This window comes from Cyprinodon variegatus, unplaced genomic scaffold, assembly GCF_000732505.1.
Source record: "Cyprinodon variegatus isolate N-32 unplaced genomic scaffold, C_variegatus-1.0 Scaffold1734, whole genome shotgun sequence".
In the NCBI taxonomy this organism is placed as follows: domain Eukaryota; kingdom Metazoa; phylum Chordata; class Actinopteri; order Cyprinodontiformes; family Cyprinodontidae; genus Cyprinodon; species Cyprinodon variegatus.
In genome coordinates this window covers 67,366-90,479 of record NW_015152187.1, presented here as the reverse complement: position 1 = coordinate 90,479, position 23,114 = coordinate 67,366, and the positions used below count along the sequence as shown (strand labels likewise).

Below are 23,114 nucleotides of genomic sequence, written 5' to 3'. Positions count from 1 at the left end.
CAAAACTGGGGTAATAGTCTTTTGAGTAAAGGAGGAGAGATCCAGAGTTAGCACACAGCTTCAGCTATTACAGAAACCACCAATTATGGCCAAAATCTTGGTTTTGAGAGAGAACCTTCACAGGCACATAAAGGCAGTTATTGAAGCCTCTTTCCCACTGAAATTAGGGGGTTAACCCAGGTTTTTTAAACACGGGTTGACCTGCTAAAAATCTGCATTTGGCTCCCTTCCCATTGGCAATAAATGCTGGGTCTGATCCCCCGCTAACAAGCTGAGTGGCCTCTGACCCCTGCAAGTCTGATGATGCCATCACCTAGGTTAGTGTTGATGATGTCACCAGAGCAACAGAACTCACGAAAGGCAATAATGGGAAGAACCATGTCCCTCTGAATCTCTCTTACCAGTATTGTGCCATGTGTATCGAATGTAAGCCAAGTTGTTTTGGCTTTTAGATCAGACGTCACTTTTGCTGTGTTTATTGTTCTAGTTCTAGTTCAAGCCTACTCTATACATCGAGAACTAGAACCAAACATGGAGAAGCAGCATTTAGTTCCTATGCTCTTCTTATCTGGAAGAAACTTTTAGATGACTGTTTTTTTATTTTTCTTTTATTTTTTTTGTTTGTTTTTTTATTTTATTTATAAAAAAAAAAAAGCTTAACTTCTTTAAGTCAAAGTTAAAAACCCAATTGTTTAGAGCTGCCGTTGACTGTTAAACTGTTATCTGAGGTATTATTAGTTAAAGGTTGTGTCCGAACTGTTTTATTTGTTTTATTATTATGTGCTAAGCTTTATTTGCCTTTACTCTGTTTTGGTTTTACTATAGATTAATTCCTCAAATCACTCCCGAAACTCCCAGTAACCTGCAATCAATAGAGTCAGCAATATGACCTTAGATTTAGAAATCAAAGGAAAAGTTGGGTGAACTTACGGTGCAAGATAAAAAAAAAATTTCATAGTTATTGACCCAGTTTGTAAGCTAACTCCTGAGACCGAACTGTACTGTCTGTTCTAAATTAGTTTAAACCTGAAGGGGAAGACCTCACATAGGCCGTCCCACAGAATCCATCAGCAGTGCTGCATGTCCCAGAAAAACAGGAGGGGTTACCTCAAGAAAAAAAAAAAAAAAACTGCTATAAAAACCTTATGATATTGCTTCATTTTTGTCTTGATTTTAACTTTGTTTTCAATCAATTGGAAATTTCTTCTGACTCCAAGCAAAATAAGCATAAAAGATTATAGAATTTAAGAAGGCTCTACGACAATGAGTGTTTGGCATATCAATAACACCCTGCAAACATGTTCAAAAAAAGCATATCAGAAAAAGAAATTCAGGCAGGATATTCAATAATCACAAAACTCACATGGGGAAGTCTTGGTGACTTGCAGAATCTATTTAAGCCCTGGAGAGAAAAAAAAAAGAAACAAAGAAGACAAGTAAAAAAAAAAAAAAAAACACTTGTTGTATATTTTAAAACATATGTTTGAAGCATGTTGAACTTCTTAAAAGCATTACTGATACAAAATATTAGAGTCCTGGCATTTTTTCTTGTTTTATGAACACTGAAATAAAACTTGTTATTTAGGATAAGCTTCAAGATAAACAGATTTGCATGAGATTTGTAATATTAACCTGTCAAATTATATTTTCCATCCAACCATCAGTTTTACCTTAAAACCATGCTGCTGAAATGTAAATCACATTACACTTTAGAATCAGGACCAGCTTTAATCTTCAAGTTGTTTGGGACAAATTTACTCTAAATTATAAAGTTTTGGTAAAACATGACTTTTTTTGTAAATACAGTATATTCATACATTGTTCTACAAAAAATGAAGACATAGTTTCACGTAGACTTAAACAACTGTTATTGTCATTTTGTATACAGAGGTGTATACAAAACAATATTGCATTTTGTACAGCTTTCAGGCAGTGAATTAATTTACATTACCTAAAGTGCAGTAGTAATAAAATGTAAATAGTGTGGGAGAAGAAAACATGGTGTAAAAACGCATTGATATGGAAGTTAAGAGCATTTCAAAACATATATATATGGTGCAAATATGCAGTATTTTGGTTTGGTGTTATCAGTGTGATGCAGAGTCTTGATTTAGAGGATTTTTTTAACAGTTCAGCAGTCTGATGGCGGTGGGGAAGAAGCTGTTACAGAATCTGCTGGACCCGCATTGAATGCCTCTTTCCGGAGGGCAACAAGGTGAACAGTCCTTTGTGGGGGTGTGAGGGGTAATTGATGAAGTTATGGGCTCGGGACCCGCAGAGCTGAGATGAAATGTCTTTTATGTAGGGAAGACGAGCACAGATGATCCTCTCTGCTTTTCTTACCATGCTTCTCACCTTCATCCAGTCTGAGGAGCTGCAGCCTCCACAACACACAGTGGGACAGCTGGTCAGAATGATTCCTATGGTGCTCCTGTAGAAGGTGGTCAGGATGGGTGGGGGCAGGTGGGCTCTCTTCATCCTCCGCAGGAAGTACATGCACTTCTGTTCCATTTTTTCCAGTGAGATGGTGTTTACATTCCAGTTGAGGGTGTCTGTGATCTGCACCCCACAAATATTGTGCTGCTCACCACCTCTACAGCTGAGCTGTTGATGAGCATTGGAGTGTGGTTAGGGTGGTTCTTCCTGAAGTGAACAATGATCTCCTTCATCTTCTCCACGTTCAGGATCAGGCTGTTGTCTCTGCACCAGCCCACCGGCTGCTCCACCTCCTCTCTGTAGTCCTGGTCGTTGCCTCTGATGAGTCCCACCGCCGTGGTGTTGCCTGCAAACTTCACAATGTGATTGGTGGTGAACCTGGGGATGCAGTCGGGTGTCAGAGTGAACAGCAGGAGGCTCAGGATGCAGTCCTGAGGGGAGCCTGTGCTTAGGAAGATGACATCAGAGGTGTTCTTTCCGACCTGGACTGACTGAGGTCGGTTTGTTAGGAAGTCTAGCAGCCAGTTGCAGATGGGTGACTTGAAGCCCAGCTATTCCATTTTGCCTATCAGATGCTGTGGGATGATGGTGTTTAAAGCTAAACTGAAGTCCAGGAACAGCATCTGCACGACGGTGTTCTTCTCCTCCAGGTATGCTAGGCTCAGGTGAAGAGCAGAGGAGATTGCGTCCTCAGTGGAGGGGTTCCGTCGGTAGGCGAGTTGGAACAGGTCGAATGTTGGGGGGAGACTGGAGACGATGTGTTCTTTACCAGTGTTTTGAAGCACTTCATCATGATTGGAGGCAGTGCGAAAGGCAGGTAGTCATTAAATCAGGTGACCCTGTTTAGAAACCTTGAAGTAGAAACAAACGCCACTGCGCTCTGTAGCACTGATCTGAAGGTAAAACTGTAAACAGTGTCCAGAATGTGTGGGGGTCTCCTGAGATGTAAGCTGTCCTTTTCCTGAGCTTGGAGCTGTTGAAGATGGAAGTAAGATCTGCCTTGGCAATTCTCTCTGCATACATATCCATCGTTCAGTGTAGTTTGGACACAGTTATGGAGGAGAACTGGACATTGTTACACCGTTTTTTTTTTCTTTTTCTATCTGCTGCTTATAAACAATTCTCATCATTGTAAATTACTATTGAGTTAAAAAAGCTAATAATCATCTTCCCCCGCAACATTTACTTAGTTATCTATTTAGCTATTCACCTTCCTCTTAGGAAATGTGATTTATTTCTGTCATTAAATTTTCGTTTCCAGTAGCTGAAATGTTCAATTGGCTATTGAGCGCAGAGTTTCAATAGGCCGTGAGTCACAGAAAAATTATGAACTGATAGCAGTTTGCTTATTAACTCCCGTAGATGGCTGGTTTTATAGGGTTTGTAATAATATTTTCTCATAATAATTGTTATGAATTCAACTAATAAAAGTAAATGAACCTATAGAAAAAAATAGCAACTGGAAGAAAGGGAAATTAAAAGTTACTGAAGACGCTTCAAAGTTTATTTTTCTTAGCATCAGATTGTGTGGACTTTCAGGATGGGTCTATTGCACACTATTTTTTATATTTTTTTGGAAGAGTGGGGGATGCACATATGTTCAGGAAGCAATTTAAGTCAAACCATTCACTCAATAATATTTCTAAAGCTAATTGCTTAGAGCTTTTAGTTAATTTTTCCCCTGGTGCAAGGCAGAATTAGTTTCAGTTGATAAGCAATATGGAGGGTAATTAATTTTTTGCAATGTTGCAGCCTTTTTCGAATGACTGAAAAACATTTAGCTAGAGCCGACACAGACACCCACACCACAGCCTGTTGCTGGAGCAGTCAGTGCCAAACGGTTCTTTGATGCAAGAAAGCATCAAAGTTAATCCCTATAGCAAATGACTGGGTTTAAAAATCAATGTTGAAAAGAAAAATAAAGATTGCATCAGTTTAGACGGTGGTGTGCCATGAAGAGGATCTCTAAGCTCGTTAAAATGGGGACACATAAGGAAATTTTATCATTATAGTTCCAGGACCCTCAGGCATCCTGGAATGATAATCTTCCTAATATAGAATATTGTCATAAAATGACTTTACATGACTGCTATTAGAAAATGAGACACTTAAACCACAGGAGTCCAATATAGTAAAGTAGGTTTGCATAAACTATTTTCTGGTAGTGGTTTTACTCCTCACTTATCATGTGCAAACAATCTCATTTGGGGCATGTAAACTGTTCTGCTTTAGCATATACATAACAAAATGACTCCTAAAGTTTGAATGTGGGATTTTAACAGTTGAATTTTACTTACAGTAATGTATGCTAGTGAGATCAGACTGTGAAGCAGGGTAGTTCTATGCAGAATTAAACTGAAAGCTGTGGTTTTATTTTTATTAAAGTACAAGCAATAACCAGACCAAAATCTTGCAACGAGGCAATTTTTCAATGAAATAGAACTACAATATATGAAACTGATGCATTTAAATATAGAATTTATTTTTTAAATAATATTTATTTTTACAAAATCAGTAATATTCAAGAAACTAAATGAATTACTATATAAGAAACATAGATGTTACTGCTACTGGTCCCTATGCTTTAGGAAATTCCATAGTATCCAAATGGTAATTTTTTTCTCTCTTTCATAGGTCTGTCTTTCAAACATGGCACAGAATATCGTCTCCCCTTTACGTTTTTTTTCCTTTTGTTTAAATTCTCTCAATTTGTTGTTTTTATTTTTACTTTCCACTTTGAGGCTTTTCATACATTCCCGAAACGTAGCTTAAGTAACTTATAAAAGCTTTTAGCATGTTAAAAAAGAAAAAAAAAGTGCTACGAACTGGTGAGATGCAACTCCAGTGTCGTTACACTTAAGGCAATGAAAAATAGATTTAACTTACTCTACAGTTTCAGCGTAATTTGTAAAAAAAAATAGTCACTACCACTACTGATGCCTTCATACTAACAGCATTTTAAAGCTAATCACTTTAACCTATTTAGGGGGCAGCTCTGAGTTGATTAAGATAAGATACATTTTAATTCAAATAAATCCCTAAATTTCCATTTTAGGTGATTACAAAAATATAATACAGACAAAGCGTACAGGTTTATTTATTTATTTTATTTTTTTTTTTTTACCATAATGTTCTGATTTCTGTATAATCATTCAATGATTACTATTGTTGGAGAATCTCCAGGAGTGTGTAGATAACTATTTGGCTGTATGTGTGTGTGTCAGTAGTTTTCAATTTCTAAACACTCTGAATTTGATCATTCTTTGCTCCGTTGGTTCATAACGAACACACAGCTTGTTATGAACCCTAAGGTGTGAGCGAAGACTGTTACTGGTGAACCACCTGGAGAAGGCTCACTGAATCAAAATTTTCACTGAAAAAAGCATGTTGAATATTTTATTTTTATTCAAATGAATGATGAAAATAAACTTCTTTATCACTTTTGCATGCATATACTTGGTGGTCATCTTGTAGTTACATTACGGTATCAAAATATTGAGCTTCAATCTGCTTTTGTAGCCCTCATTAATACAGCACAAGCTGTCTGTCAGCCTGACTGACAAAAAGGCATTCTCTAATTAGCAAACCCATCACAGATGTCTCGTTCTTTCCCTTCCAAATGCAAAAGAATAAAAAAAAAGTCAAGGGAAAAAACAAAAACCCAAATTAAACTAATAAGCAACAAACATTAATAATGGGCACAACCAGAGGGGATCAAGAGAAAAGCCTGATGAACTAACAGACTTGGATGAGTTTTCAGGAAGTGTTGAAGAGAGAGTTGTCACTTGTGTCCATGGATATCTCACTGTTGATGTGTTTGGGGTTTTAGAAAACACATTAACTTATTGTATTCTATATCAGCTGCTTACACACTTAAGTATGACAGTTACCAGAAATAAGATGTATTATGGTTTTAAAATGCTATGGTTACGAATCCATATAGTGAGGTGCCTAAAGTACTGCAGTAAAAACAGTAATGCAGCGTTGCCCCTTTACCCAGTTTTTGGGGCACACTGCCAATCCGCCGACTTAAAGAAGACGGGTTTCTCCTTCCTTCATAAGGGGACAAAGTATTTACGGTTATTAAAAATGATCTTAAAGAGGTAACAGTGTTCATAATTTACCGTCCCTGCTTTGTCCTGGTTTCTGTCTAAATAAACAGTCACTCCACAGTGTGCCGGCCATAGAGTAACTGTTTGTAAAGCTATCATTCTTTCAGATTATTAGAACAAACACAACCGTGGAAGAGTTTTCTGTCTGGCTCAAACCCTTCAATAGTGATCCTGAAAAGGTTAAAAGTGCTTTCTTTGAAGCAATTTAGGATTTGCTGTAAAGTTGAGTGGAGGTTTTTAGAAAACAAAACAAAGAATTGAATAATCAATAGATTGGGAGCAGGTGTGGACAGAGGGATCTAGAAGGAGTTAGGGAAAGAGACTAGCACAAGGGGGCAACAAAGAGTAAACAATAAATAAAACAAAGCTTAAATATATCAAAATGGAAAAGAAACCAATGATCAATAAAACATAGAATAACATAAATCAAAGTGTAACTGGGAACTTAGAAAGAAACTTAAACAGAAGTCCACAAAGGGCAGAATCATGACATTTTCTGACTCTTTGACAGCCACTATCTTGTCTTAACCCCTTATAGACTGTCCAGTGTGCTGCAAAAGTTTCCAGCGACTCACAGATTTACACTAAACCTTGTAAACCAGCCGTCAGGCTCAATTATAGGTCATTTGTCTGGTTTATTAGAGGTTTTATTATTAGAGGATTACATTACGCTTATGTTGCAATGTCTTGCAATGGACAGTGTAAGCTTTTATGATGTAAATTGATGCAGGTTCTTGTACTTATGTAGGCTTTTTTAAATAACTGTTGGTATAGTATATACTGTATGGACAGTAATGGGAGCCACATCCTGGCTGTGTGTTGTGCCATCCTGCTGGGCTTTGGGGAAACAATATGCCTGCCTGACAGTGGCACCCACTCATGGTAATTGGACTTTGGTAGCTGTGGCAGAAAAAGAGTCATGTAAAAGTGACAAAGGCACCTTAGGGGGCAAAATTCTGTCGTTTAAAATATCCTGCATCCTGTCTTACGAAGTGTATATGCAGTGTGTTTGTTTGTGGGTGTTTCACACTCTTAATGTGTTTATTTATAATGTCTCTATATTGAGACAAACAATACAAGGGGTCATGTTTTCTGTCAGCTATTTTATTAGTTGTAATAAAAAAGAAAATTGTGAAACTTGCTGCAAAGCATTAGAAGCATGATTATGCCTAAAATATGCCAATCAATTGAAAATAACCCCCCTTCAAGCCCACAAGGAATAGCGGGTAACAACAATGTATGGCTTGATCTAAAGTTAAAACTTTAGAATAATTTTTAAATGGAGGGAACGCATGTGCAACATAAGAAACATAATCTAAAGAGGCTTGTTTTTTTACATTAAAGGGGATAAAAATAAGAATAAATAGGGGTGTTGAGATCTGATCCAGACTATTGGATCAGGGTCCTGCTCAGAACATACGGCACCAACACCAGTTGAAGATGCACTGTCTAATTGTTGGCCATGCAACCTCAACATGCATCCTTTTTGACCTGTTTATGTATAAAATGTGATCTGAAAAATGTCATTAAAATCCGTCCATAACTTTTCAAGTATATTACTATATGCAACAATGTTTTAAAACAAATTAAATGGACAGTTTTGTTCTACTTTTTTTTTTTTTTTGCTCGGTTAATAAAAACTGAAACTATTGATTCTCATTAGATTTGTTCCAGTTTAGTTTTTTTTTTTTTTTTTTGCCTTCTCTGCAAAATTCTGTTTAGTAGAAAATGCTGAGTGGGTTGTAACCTAGGAAAACCCCTGGCCACATTGGTTGGTTAGGATAAAAAGCTAATGTCAAACCTTGGAGTCAAAGAAGAGATTTCTGGACCAAAGTCAAGCTTATGATGAAGGACACTCAAATATTATCACCATTACTATTATAAGTGTGTTAGTCTGTGAGACATAGGGGATGATTTTTCAGTTGCAGGGGTTCAGTAAAAGTAAGGGCTAAAACTGGCTTCAAATGAAGAACAATTTGAAACATAAATTGTGCTCAGTTAGTGTAAATCAGTACCTCATCCTGGCTGCCTTCACGTAGGTTGTAGGTCAGGTTGTTGTGGATGTCGGTGGTAAACACGCTGCCATACTCAGGGTAGAGCTCCAGCACCTCTCTCAAACCACGAATGCTTATGTACTGGAGATCACAGTAGGTGAGAGCCTTCACATCTGCATCTGTCTTTATCACCTGGTCTGTTCCAGGCAGATCAGATCCGATCAAATCCCCTTTTCCTAAAATACAAAGCATTAACAATAAATGTCCTGCTCTTATTTGAAACTTCTAAATTAAAATAAAATTCTTCATAGATTTGGTGTCAAACAGACCTAAAATAGCCAGCACCATGTTGTCCTTCAGCACTTCTAGGGAACCAGAGCAGACAAAGTAATTGGCATGCAGAGCATCACCCTGACGGATCAGGTACTCCCCAGGTACACAGAAAGAGGTTTTAATGTGAAGGGAGAGTGAGCGCAGACAGCCACGGCTGGCCCCCTTAAAAACTGGCAGCTGAAGGATGTCCTTATTCAAATGCATGGCGATGTCGGCCCGGAGCTCATCTGGGAAGTCATGGAGGAGCTGGGGACATTTATTGCAATAAGGTCCAGAGTTGTTGGAATATTTTAAATCATGGGTGAAATAGTTAGGAAGGGATTTCACAAAAAAAAGAAAGAAAATAAATTAGATTCTTTTCTTGAAGTCATTTAAGGACACCATCTCACAAAATCAAAAGAGAATCCTACCTCGTTGGCATCTATGCCGTTGTTGACGGACCATGTGGTCTGGAAGTACTCCAGCATCCGCTGTTTAAGCTGCTGGGGCAGACGGTGAACACGAATGAAGTCCTTCATGTCGTTCATTCGGGTGTGGTAGAGAGAACGGCGTGAGTACATGCGCTGGATTATAGCCGTCACATTACCAAAGACAACAGCGTGCATCAGAGCTGTGGCAGATGGAGGCAAAGAGCACAATAGACAGTAATGAATGAGGCCAGGCTGAGATACACGAATAGGTAAACAAATTAGGTGGAAATTAGCGTCTTCCTTAGTCCAATGACTTAATGTAAGCTACTGCATTAAAAAATGTACTTTCAGCATTTATAAATACCAAACATCACCTAAAATATTTTTTAGAAAACAGGCACAGAAATAAAAAGACAAGGCCAAAAAGAAAAAACACCTTCCCCACTGAATGATCAGGGTTTTTTTTGCTTTTGTTTTGTTTATTTACCTTTGGCTTATTCTTTTCTATTTCATACACAACTAATCATGAAGAAAAACATATTTTCTGGTTCTCAGTGCACATTTAGCAAATTGAATAATAAAAATAAACCAGTTGCACAAATTATACACACCCTTGTTTTGGTGAAAGGATTTTGTGATGTAAAAAACAGGATTTCTTGATAAGCAATTGTATCACATGCAGTTATACCAGGAACAAAACCAACTTTGATGTATAACATATTAAAATGTAAAAAAAAATACACTGGAAAAAAATCAAATCTAGATAAGTCATTTTTTCTTAAAATAAATGCATTTGTTCTTGGATTGAAGAGGTAAAAGAGACATTTTGGCAATGGAACAAGACAATTTACACTTAGAATAAAAAAAACAAAATTGGTTTGTCTTATTTTAAGTGCATATTATCTAATTGTCTTATTTTAAGAGTAAACATACTAATTCCATTGGCAAACTATCTCATTTACCTACTCAAATTAAGGGTAAATACACTTAATTTAAGAAATTTTTACTTATTTCTAGATTGTTTTTCCAGTGTAAAAAAGGTTACAACATCATGTGTGAATACAACAACAAAGATAAAAATAAAAACAACAACATGCCCTCAAACTGGGGTGCTCTAATCCTGCCATCCATTGATCCTTTCCTGCAGCCTTTACATGCATCTCGTCTGAAACACACCAGAATAAATTCCCTCATCGGCATGTCATTCAGCTTTGCAGGGAGCTGTTTGCTAGCTATTTGATTCACTTGTAGACATTCCCTGTCCACAGCTCTCTTCAGATGTGGCTATCCTAGTAGCCAACATTGATAATGTGAAACAAAATCTTTAGCTGTATCAATTTAGAAACCTATTATGGAACCATCTTTAAACTACTTAAAAATGTGTTAGAAATATTTTATTTATACTTTGTTTTTGTTTAATGGGTTGTGTTCTAATGAACTATTATGATGTATAATGTGTGATTCATCTTTTATTAACTCTTGCTTAAGGTCATGCAATGGACGGGTTGTGAAGGAGGCCTGAACATCCTCTATCACATGCTGGGTTGTAAAAGAGACCTGAACAGCCTCTATCACATGTTTCTTCTAAACATGTATTCTTGGAACAATTCAATTGTAAAACAACCACATGCTTTGTTTTAACATATGTGCTGAGGTTTAAAGTAAGATCCTTTTGTTTCCCTTTCTCTTTACTTAAACCTCAGCTGATGTAATTAGGGACATCCCCTTTTCTTCAATAAATAGCAAGGAGAAAGCTGAAGACTGCAGAGTGGGGTGGAGATTGTAAACTCCGCAGTCTCCTTCCTATTCTCCTCGCGAGTAACTAAATTAATTGTCTCTGTCCCTTCTTTCTTTCCCTGTATGTATGTATGATGTTTTAGGTGCTTAGACCTGACAAAATGTAAAGAAATATAAACTAAATGTTTAAGACAGTAAAATTAAATTAACCAATTATTAACAATATACAATGAAAGTTAGATTTATTGACTGATTATTTTTGCTTTAACTAACTAATTAACACTCATTATTTAGGTTAGTTGGATTTTTTCCTGAAAGTAATCTCTAATTTTAAAAGAGAGATCCTTTTTACATCACTACTCCACGCTGGCTTCCTGCCCTTAATATTAACCTAATACTTTTCTACTGTACCTGATTTACTCACACAGTAACCAAGTTCTTCTTTTGGCATCCTTTCATATGTTTTCTCTGGATTCTGATAAGTAATGTACCAAGTTCAATGATATGGGATAAAACTGTTATCCCAAAAGTATTTTTTGTACTCCAAATAAGTTAGTCAACTTGTATATCTGCAAACATTTTCATTTTAACTTTAGAACATTTACTGGCTCATTCATCGATAGGATTATAACACAAAATTCCTTCTTTGTTTAAATCACCAGTCTTGCAGGCAGTTAATAAACCAAATACAATCCTCTGGGCTGTTTCATGTATCATTGTTAACTCAGCTGAAATAATATTTTTCTAAAATATGACTGATTGTGTGTCATTTCCAAACCCTGCCAAGCTGTTTGTCTTAACCCCCCAACGCCCTGCTAAATTTATTAGACTGCCATGCCAAACAGAGATAGAGCTATGTTGCACTGCTAGAAAGAGACGGAGACGACCTGATGTCAAACCTACCACCGATGAGCATGGTGCAGATGGAGAAGATCTTCTCAGCGTCGGTGTTGGCACAGACATTACCGAAGCCCACACTGGTTAGGCTGCTGAGGGTGAAGTAGAGAGCAGCGATGTAGGAGCTTCGGACCGTCGGGCCGCCCACTGTACTGTTGATGTATGGAGTCTCCAGACGTTTGCCCAGTTCATGGAGCCATCCTTTAGAGCAGATTAAAACATTTTTAGAAAATGATCTCTCTCTACATTGGTCAGTTAGGTGTAAGATGTTTATAAAAGTATGCTGAGCAAAACAAATATATTAGCCAGCTTCTTTATGCAAGTGTTTACCAAATTAACAACATGAACAGTAATACCAGGCTGGCTTTTAAAACTGGATGGCTTTGGTATGCCATGAACCGTAACATTAACTTTCTCATTGGGGACAAATATCCATGCTGGTTCTTTGCAAGCTTTTGAATTAGTTGGGGGACAAAATGCATCTACTCACAGACCCCATCCTCTTTTGCTGTGGCTCTCCAGTAAGGTCACATCAGGGAGAACAAGACAACATAGCTAAATTTAGTTGATTCCTTAACCCCTGCTCAAGTTAAGTAGTCCTAGAGTCTAGTTAAAACCTAGACTGCTGTGAAACAGACTGTAATATTCTCTCTGAGTCTCCAGGGGTGACTCAGACTACATCTAGAACCAGAAGACCAAAAAGGACAAAAGTCTTCTTGTTAGGCCTTCAGGCCACAGAATCACCCAGCAACACAGCCTAGGCTAGGCTTTCCTGAGCTTTGGAGATCAACAGAGGTTACAATCATGGCTAATGGAAATATTTTCCAGGTAAACAGTAATTGTTCTTATAGTTTTTTATTATTATTCTTTAATATGTTCACTGTTGTGTAAAGCATGGTGACCAGAAGTCCCCAATCTCCATAGACAGTCCCAGTTTCGAACCACCTGTACCCCGGCTAAAGCTCCCGCCAAATAATTGTAAAGCCCAGGTAAGCACGCTTGACCACTCTACTCCAGCCCTCGCCCCTTTCTCCCAAACCAGAGATGCAGTTTTAGTTTTCTCTAAATAACACTATCAGTTTATTAATCTTAGGAAATACTAACAGCGTGGAGAGGCACATTCCTGGCTTTTACACTTGGAGGAGGGATCTAACAAGAAGCTAAAGGTGACCACTAACTGACATGTGTTGAGCTAATGTTTATAAAGCTAAAACACACTATATTTCACTAAGGTCTTAAACACTAAAAAAAACATTAACCATCAACATTTATGCATTTCCTGATATACTCATTACATTTGATTGCCAAAATATGACCTAAGAGTTATTTAAGATAATTCTCCTCATGCCTATGAGCTACTTGGAATATAAATACCTTGGAATTTTAATTGATGGCTACCTCACTTTCAAACCTTTTATTGATAAACTTGTTAAGAAATTAAAAGTTAAGCTGGACTTCTTTCGTAATAAGACATGTTTTTCTTTTGGAGTAAAAAGGGCCTTGTCTCTGCGAGTTTTTTATGGGTCTTAGATTATGGTGACCTTTTTTTATAAAAATGCTACTTCTGAGGCTTTAGAGTTAAATTCAAATCCGACATCTTGATCTTTACAAATTACAACTTGACTTTAAGATGCAAGTTTAGTCCTCATCTCTGCCTAATATTTTAAATTGTAAACTACAAAGGCGGATTTTCATTTAAACGTGTCAACTGACAAAGTAATGGTGTCTTTCATCTATTGAGAAAGATGATATATTGAAAACAACAATTAGATGGAAAAAAGGTTTGATAGCACAAAAATATACAGGTGGTTTTGTAAGTAATATAAAATGTAAAAAAAATATTATAAAGCTTGCAGTTTTTTTTTTTTAGCAGATTTCTACAAAAAAGATTCCTGTACTGTTTTGTTTTTAGGTTTTGTATATGTTTCTAATCAGACAGTTGGTGTATACAGCCACATCACAACCAAGTAGGTGGCATAGCTATTTATAGCAAAACAGATGCACAACAGATATTAACTGATTTTAAGGAATGTTTTGTTGTATCTGATGAATTTCGAGAAGGAGAAAAGGGATTAAATACACCAAAAAAATAACACTTATTGTTTATCATTTCGTATTTTGCTCCCCAGACTCACCTATTTCCCAGGTTTCATTGGTTAGTAATTCTTTGCGACCAATCATGTACCAGATGCAGGCCATCCAGTGCGCCAGCAGGGCAAACACAGACATCAGCAAGGTCAGGACCATGGCGCTGTACTGAGAGTATCGGTCAAGCTTCTGAAGAAGTCGAAGGAGACGCAGAAGACGAACCGTCTTCAGCAGGTGGACTAAAGAGGTCTAAACAGAGGACGAAACCTTCAGATTGTCAGTCCCTCTTCCAACTATCTTCTGACTTTATCATATTTTTTAGCAAAATGTGCCATAGAAAGATAGTAACACGTTCTGCAGACATGTAATAGAAATGCTACTGTAATGCTCACCACTGTGATGTTGAAGGCATAGAGTAGGTCAAAGGGCAAGGCAGCAACAAGGTCCACAAAGAACCAAGTGGTGACATAGTGAATGCAGATAGAGCGTGCCTCATACACCACCTGACCCGACTGGCTCACATAGGTGGTACGAAAGTTCAGTATGATGTCTAAAAAATTCAAAGCAATGATGAGGAAAACTGAAACAGAGATTGTCCCTTTATAGTCTCACAGATGTGGTCCTATGACTATTAAACGACAAACACTTTATGTTCAATGGATCCCTCTACATTAACCTCCTGAGCTTGCGCTGGGCCATTTTGCAAGTGACCACACCACAACTGGTTGTCTGTCTTAGAATCTCAAGAGAAATTGTGAAATTTTCCAACTGCTTTTCTTTATATCAGTTCTTACCAATAATGAAGAGCATTTCCACCAAGATGTCACAGACGATGGTGGAGCGAGAAGCAGGGATGGAGTCATCATGTGGAGAGAAGCTGACGTTGTAGGGTACAGTGACAGCTACATAGAAGGTAGCAAGCAGGATGAGCCAGTCCCAAAGAGCCTTTGATACGCTGTAGTGGAGCAGGATGAAGCGGGACTTCTGCACTGCAGCCACCTTGTACTCTGGTACAGAGGGCCTGTCCACCATTGTCTGTAAGATAAAAATATTTGTTGCTATTAATAGAGACAGTAGTAATAAAACAATAGCTCACTGATAGTTTGAAGCCATTGGTATTAAAGACTACCACAGATTTTTGATTTACTGAGCATCATTTTGGATGTAAATGTTTAAAATCTAAAACATCAAAAGGAGATTGAATATTCTACTGTATGTTGAACAATAGCTCTTTTAAGATCAGTGTGGAATTTATAAACCTTTTTCAATTTGCACGAAAAGAAATAACTCTCAGTGTTTTGTTGTTTTTAGCTTCACCTTAAAATAAGATAAGCAGGCAACATTTTACTGAATTATCATAGAGTTGTCTCCAATTATTTGAAATAGTTTAATGTTTGGTAAATATTTATTTAAGAAACAAAAATTACAAAACAACAACAGAAAACAAACAAAAACAGATTATTTAGTTTTCAGTTAAATGTGTTCTTCAATCATCTCATATGATTCCCATTCCTCCTGTCAGCCCCCCCACCCTAATGTATGTGATGTATTTGATGAACAGTTTGTACTGAAATTGAAATCTTGATTACAATTCAAATTGTAGTTCATAATAAAGAAATATATTGATTTATGGATTGGTTGATTTCTCATCTCCCCTCCTGAACCGCATGTATTCCCAACACTTGTAAACTACTCTGAGTTCCAGTTTTCATTCAGAAATTAGTATTGTTGAATTTAAATGTATGTGCAAATGTACATCTAGAAAGGTTTTATAGTGTATTTGTCTGTTTTTTCATTGTTTATACAGGTAATCTTGTTGAATCACAGATAGTCAAGCTCTGGATAAACCTGATTTTCTGTGAAAGAGATGATTAAAAACTAAACATATAGTGTGGGTGAGCTGTCTGTTGCTGGTCCAGTCATTTACCTGAATGAACCAAGAATTCAAGAAAACAGCCTGTACATTTTAGGGTGTTTTCTCTTTTTTATGATGAATTTTATTATAATAAGGGTCATTAAATATGCATTCTTAAATACGTATTGTATATGCATTAAATATAGACATAACAACACCTACAGCATCTGGCATAGCCAGTGCTAGAAAGGTCAACGCTCAGGGTTAAACTATGGTTTGCTGAACAGTGCGAGCAAAAAATGTTGCTGCAAAAACTAACATAAAAGGGTTTTACAAAGGGAAATTGTTTGAGTGGAATTAAGGATTTTCGACACAAAGTGTGGTTCTACTTCACTCATATGAAAAGACAGCAGCTACAGTATCTATATCCAAATTATTTATTCTAAAATAACTCACCTTTAAAAATTATAATCTAAACATACAACAAAACCAAAAAAGTGTCATTTGAAGAAGAAAACTCTAGACAAGGAGGGAGATGTTCGTATCAGTTGACATTGAGAGCATGTTCCACAATTTAATCTGCAAACGGGGCAGAAAATAAAGAACTTATATTCATCAACATTTCTGTTGCCCTAGAACACAAAATCATATTTTTTTTTTTATGTTTTTGAGATAAGAGACAATGCTTTATCTTAAGTATTTTAACTTTTCCAGTTACTCAAAAAGGAGAAATGGGTTTCGTTTATTCTGGTGATCAAAATAGGGTTCTTATTATAGCAAGATGAAATAAATTAAAAGTTAAAATAATAGAAAAGTTTTGCAACAGTTGTATATAGAACAGTAGTGCTTGCTAACACTTCACTTAAACTGCAGCTTTTAAGTTCTTTTAGCAGCAGCCCTAATGCCTTTGGAAGCTTCTGTCATTTTACACTGGATCTAGAGCTGCCTGCTGCAGTGATTGAAATACATTGACTTCTTTTAACAACCAGTTGAACTAGATGTAAATCCCTAAAGCAAGTGTAGAACCACACAAAAGTATTTCAAGTAAAGAGAACATTTGCTTGGTGAGAGTGAAAATCTAATGATCGGCACTTGAATTTCAAGATTGATTTGTTAATTATTCAAAACGCAATAAGGGCCTTTGTACAGATGAATAAATGAATAACATAACATCCAGATGGTCACAATGGGATGGGGATGGGGAACCATAAATGATAATCAGATGGACAATAAAGCAGCAACATTTTGCGGATACTGACAATTTAAATGTCAACACCCTCTCTTGTGTGTGCTGTCCGCTGATCATTGAGAAAAGCAGCAGCTCAAGTGGAAACGATACACTGATGTTGGGGGTAATCTTTGACAGACAGACTCCAGTACAGGCAGTAATAGGTCCCTCAAAAGTCTGTAATGAAACACCATAAAATGACAAAAAAAAGAACTGTGGTCATTCAAGAGGAAACTTATTACGGTACAATTAAAGGGCTTGGTAATTTCATACATGGCTGAGCTTTATCGCTCAGAGTGTCAGATAGCAGAGTTTAGTTCAAAAGTAGGATATTTTTTTGGGGAAAGGAAGGTTAGGGTTATGTCTCTTTTAAAGTTATCTGTGTTCTTATTGAAATGGAGGGTTATCTTAAGGTAAAAAAATGATATTAGATAAATGTTTTTCAATAATTTGTTTCCACTGTTAATGTGACATTCAGACAAATATTCTCTAAAATTTAACAGAGACACAAGCAGATCGTTTTAATACCCCCCGATAGTTTTGAAACCCTCCTAGACTCATTATAGTCAATCTGCTTAGAATGAATCACTTTTCAGATAAAGCAGGATCTTCCTCATATTAGCTGTTTTGCATCCTTGAGTAAAAATTGTAGTTTGCAGAGAAAATCCATAGTTTCAAAATGATTTCACTATACAATCAGGAGACAGTAAGATTAAATCCAAGTATTTTATATGTGCTATTATTTACAAATTAACAAAAAAGTAAAAAAAAAAAAATGGCAGGTCTGAAGATTTCCTTCTATATGATCAGGGGAAAGCATTCAATTGCATTACAGCAATCAAATGCTCTTCATAATTATTGACCTGCTTTTTTAAATGTCTTAACAGTATTTTTGTTGATTTAAATGTTAAATGAAAACAAGCATTTTCTTTTAGGCAACCCTGGATACAACCGCATCATCGGCTGGGGTTAACTATGTAATGAGGCTTATTTTAGATGTTTAATAAATAGTTCCAATAAAATTTTAAATAAATAAGGAAACATTTTATTTTCAGCACTCAGAGACAAGCACTACCTCTAAATGAACAAGAGACTGACTTTAACAAGAGAACTTCTACAAGGTAGACTAGGCAACTCTTCTCAAAGATGCACACACTTATGTAAACACTAAATAACACTGCATGTTAACAGTTTTGAATAGACTGTAACTAAAATACTGATCTTCCACTATCTTATCTCTAAAATTTTTTTTTTTTTAGTCCACATATTAAGTTTCATTTTGAAAACATTTCTAATGAGCTACACAATCCATTCCACCTTTGTTTCAGACTTGAAGACTTTTCAAAAATAAAACAGATCAAGCAAAGAGATGAGGAAGAGCATCTAACAGCTATTAGATTGTGAAGAAAGAGACAAAAAAGACATATGGACATACAACTTTCAATGTAGCCACTTCAGGGACATTCACACTGGATAACAGAGAAGCTAACCTGAGTTATCCCGGAAGCTGCTGAGCTGGATTGGAGAAAATTGACTGGTTCTATTTCAACAACCTTTGTGTCATTCTTCCTCTTCTAAGATGCTGCTGTTTAAAATCTTGCAATTCAGCTTCATCTCCTGCATTTTAAAGTATTTGGTGAGGAAAATAGCAAGTTGGATATTTCTACAAGTCAGGAGTCCTTTTCTTCTGGTTAACTGACAAGCATGAAATCCCACTGAGTTACTTGTCAGTTAGAAACAGCTATTTTCATTCAAACTGAAACATAACTGACAAAAAAAACAACAACAACACATCAGCATCTTGGGAGGCAGCTTTGTATATTGGCTTTATATCTATGCTTCTCTGTTGATCTTTTAATGGCTTCTGCTGGCACTATTCAACGATGGTTTAGCATGACTATTTCATGTTGGTTTTTCTCTCGTTTTAGAGGCTGGCCTCCAGGCTATTCATAGCGGATATCGCATGTGAGGAAAAAGAAGAGAAATCTTAGTTGTTTGCTTGTCAGACAGCAAGAAGTGAAATGTTTCAGGGAGAGCCATAGAGGGATTCAGCATAGCCTGTTTATAAAAATACCATCTTGATTTAAAAGAGGTATCAAACCCCTCAGTGTTTCCTTTCTTATATGGTTCTCTTCTCCTCTACCTAAATAAAACTGTTAAATTACCTCCTATAGGAGCACGGTGTGTTCGTGGCTCTCCCAGTGGGTAATCGCCCGATTCATGAAAGCCATTTGTGTGAGTAGAACATCCAGGATCTTAGTTTTAAACTCCTCTGTTCCCATGTATACCTTTGCCTGCTTAGGCACCTTCTGTTACTGATTCTCTTGACTGGATTCTGGATCACTCTCTCACTAGTCCGTTTGGAAACCTCTACCCTGAAAACTGATTCCCTGTGCATGACCTTCAGACTCCTTCTGCTAGCCTTAGGCAACAAGAGACAAGAGATCTCTTGTTGCCTAAGGTAAATCAACAAGAGATCAGGCAATCTATAATATGAATCATCCATAAAGACCTACTGGGATTAGTCATCAGAGCCTCCTGCCTCCTGGTTTCTGAGAGGTTCAGTGGCTTTTACTCAATACATCCTCAACACCATGTAGTTGTTCTCTGCTGCTAACCCAGCTCTCCTCCCCACACTGATTGCAACCAGCTCCTTTCCAGCAACACTGAATTATCTCTTAATAAACCTTTTTAAATGATTCCACCCATCAACTGCATTTCAGGTTAATTGATTTCCAAAGGGAAATAAAATACCGCAGTAACTTTAATTAGTTGTTGTAAATGTAGGATAAGATCCTGAATACAAGAAATTGAAATTAGACTAATTTCGCATTTGAGACTTCATCTGCGATGGGTTCATGTTAAAGCTTACTATGCTTATTCTTCTAAAAGGCAAATGAAGACCTGTTTTTCTAACAGGCTTTTATAAAAGAGATTATTGTAATTCTTATTGCAGTGTTATTACAATTGATCTTCTGTTTTTACCATTTTTTTATCATTTAAGTTGATTTATAGGTTTTTGGAAAAACGGGTTTGATTCTGTCTGTGATATATGACATAAATAAAAACTACTTGATCGGTTAATACGCATCATTCCAGGTGTGGCTTAGAATAAAAAGTAGGCCCATTAAGTAACTATAGTTGCTGGAATTAGGAGCTTTAAAAAAAGTATAGGTTATATGTTTGAGTTTGAATCACTTTTGCACTCAAGATTTTTACAATTTCTTAAAGCCTTTTTGGTGAAAAGGCACATTTTGAGGAACATACCATGTTAGATTATTTCCTAGAAAAAGCTGCTCCTTTTTTTAGATTAAGAAATTCTATGAATACAACTTCTGATAGAGGAGGATAGAAGGCTTTATCATAAAAATCTCCTTTTAGACCGTATGTGTTATCATTTTTGTCACAATAAACAGCTTCCTGAGAAAGATTCACACTTGAAAGGACAATGAAGTACAGCAGTCCAAATCTTTCACTATTCCTAAATTAGATAAATTTGGGATTGAGGTTAGCCTACTCCATAAACAGTCATACTTCATTTGTAGCAGCTTTAAAAATGCATAATGTTTCCATAGTTGGACATAGACTTATTTGCTACTACATATTTCAGGAGTTATATGTTATAATGATCCTAATAGTTCTATTTGATGGACTAGAGGTGTTTAAATGATGACAAGCCTGCATTGGATGCAGGTCATTTTATTTTATTACATTTTCTCATTTTCATTAAAGCCTGAAGTGCATTTTGTGCTCTTCTATGGACCTTCTTGTATACCAAGGTTACAATAGTTTTGCATGTTTCATTCTAGTTAAGTTGAATATAGTTGTTCCTATATTTTTCTCTAATTCTGTAAGTTTTTATAATTTGGCCAGGTATTTTTTTTTTTTATTCTTTTATAATACTTAGCTTACTTTTAGTCTCGATACGTTCTACAACTTGTTTTAGTTTCTTCATACTTTGGGGATTTTTAGGTACAGAATTTAAAAAGGTCAGAGTATTGTATGTTTTTCTTCCTTTTAAATATAGTTTTTATTTATTTCAGTTTACAAAAAAGTTTTCTCCATTTTAGCTTGAATTCTTTATTTTAGTTTTAGCTAACAAAAATAACCCCGATGGTGACCTTTAAAACTATCACCTTTTGTTGTAGACACATAATCTAGGTCACAAAAAAAACTAAAAGCTTAAATTAAGTAACTTTATTCATTGGTGAAATAATGTAATGTTAATAAAACTTATTTTCTTTAGTTGATACAGTATATTTATGCATAAATAGTCTACAAGTAGCTTCCACTAACAGGAGCAAGTCTTTGCTTGAACACTTTTGAAGAACATAAAAGTTGAAAAGTGAATTTTTGTTACTGCAAAATACTCCTCTAATATTATAAACCCTCCGTCAATGAATGCCACAAACTTTTAAAACTGGCTGAAAAGTGAATAAATAAATGTCTTCTCACCCCACTTAGGTTGATGTCTTCTTTACCCCCTCTTGAGAAGCGGCTCGTCAGCTGGTACAACATGGTACGTCCGTGTTTCCGAGCCACCCGGAAGTGAGAGCTGCTCTTCCTCCTGCACCCGTTGTCTTCTGAAAGTGGCAATGTGTTTGAAATAAAAATTAAACCCATGAGGAGAATTACATTTTGTTTTTCTGTTATCGCTCATTGATAAAACCTCCAGCATCAGTTTAACATTCCCTGGTTGGCATCTTAACAAAATGCTGTAACCCCTGGCACCGTGCTCACTATGTGTAGCAGATGGGCTCAGATTTCTAAGGACCCTGAGTGCCCGAATCAAATCCCTTTTGGAAACGGTGAGATCAGTGAAGGAAATCCAGACCAAACAAAAGTGCAGTGGAGGATGTGACAATGAATAACAGGAGTGAACAGAGAATAGAAAAGCAGACGCGCACTCATAAATCATGTAGTGAGTTAACAGATTTGTTTTGTAGCTCACCCTCCCTCCTGCTGCTGTGGTGTCCCTTTCCATAGGTGTCACTGATGTCCTTGAATGAGAAAAGGAAGAGAACCATTTCGCCCTTTTCATTTTTTATGGGCACAATGTCCAACAGACACCAGAAGGCCGCACCTAAAGCACAATCAGAAAGATTCATTTAGTGCAAGTATCTGTTTTCCCAAGTCGGAGAATAAGGTGAAGCTTTTATTAATTGTATTGCAGCATATGACATTTCTTTTTGTTTTTGTTCATACTAAACACATAGATTAAGAGGCAATTTTCAATTAAGATATTAGCCTGCATGTCTTGGCCTCTTAAATGACAGGTATATCTAAAAGGATGAAAAAAAAAACAAGGTCAGATCCATCAACAGATCAGGGGGTCACAAAAGTTTTGGTTGATGCAATGTTTTTCTACTAATTAAAATGTTTTTAAATACACATTCAAATGAATTCAACACACTGTAGTAAACAGATAAATGGAGGCCGAAGAGGTTTTTCAATCATCAATGCAACATCAACGAGGAATCAGAATCAGAAATACTTTAATAATCCCAGGGCGAAATTACTTTCGTTACATTACTCCATCTGTAATAGAGTGACTATAGGACCAGATAAATATAACACAATTTCATACAATATATATAATTAGGGGGTCCCAGCTCCATCTTCAAATCAGTTTGGGGGTTCTTGGCCTGGAAAACTTTGAAGACCCCTGTTCTAAATGATTGATATACTGTAATGAAATGCTCTATAAATTGATTTAAAAAAAAAAATAAGAGCAACAGCAAAAAATACATTTTCAAACTTAGTCCACTGTTGAGTTGTAGTGTTTTCAGAGGATGCTCAGGGCATGCCATGTGGTCCCTGAGGGCCCCTTGGTGCTCGTGGGGCACCATGTTGGTGACAGAAAAAACAAACCCTCCTAAAAACATAACCTCCTTCGCAAAGGTAACAACAACAAACTTGAAATATTTAGCTGATATTTCTTTTTTTTTGCATATCTTTATTTTTTTTTTTACAAACTTTATTTTTGTGTACTTATATTTCTAAGATTAAAGATACCATTGTTAA

At 36.4% G+C, this 23,114-nt stretch overlaps 1 protein-coding gene across 1 annotated transcript in view; it reads right to left on the bottom strand.

Moving 5' to 3' along the window:
- The window catches only part of kcnh4 (potassium channel, voltage gated eag related subfamily H, member 4), a 43,246-nt gene that overhangs the window by 2,025 nt on the left and 18,107 nt on the right, over positions 1-23,114 (bottom strand). The window contains exons 3-12 of the mRNA XM_015404419.1: positions 22,042-22,173; positions 21,546-21,673; positions 14,802-15,042; positions 14,400-14,557; positions 14,055-14,256; positions 11,926-12,120; positions 9,286-9,485; positions 8,872-9,121; positions 8,564-8,778; positions 1,364-1,402 (exon numbers count right to left, since the gene is read on the bottom strand). Coding sequence (XP_015259905.1) covers positions 1,364-1,402; positions 8,564-8,778; positions 8,872-9,121; positions 9,286-9,485; positions 11,926-12,120; positions 14,055-14,256; positions 14,400-14,557; positions 14,802-15,042; positions 21,546-21,673; positions 22,042-22,173 — 1,760 coding nt within the window. The remainder of the gene's footprint in view (positions 1-1,363; positions 1,403-8,563; positions 8,779-8,871; positions 9,122-9,285; positions 9,486-11,925; positions 12,121-14,054; positions 14,257-14,399; positions 14,558-14,801; positions 15,043-21,545; positions 21,674-22,041; positions 22,174-23,114) is intronic.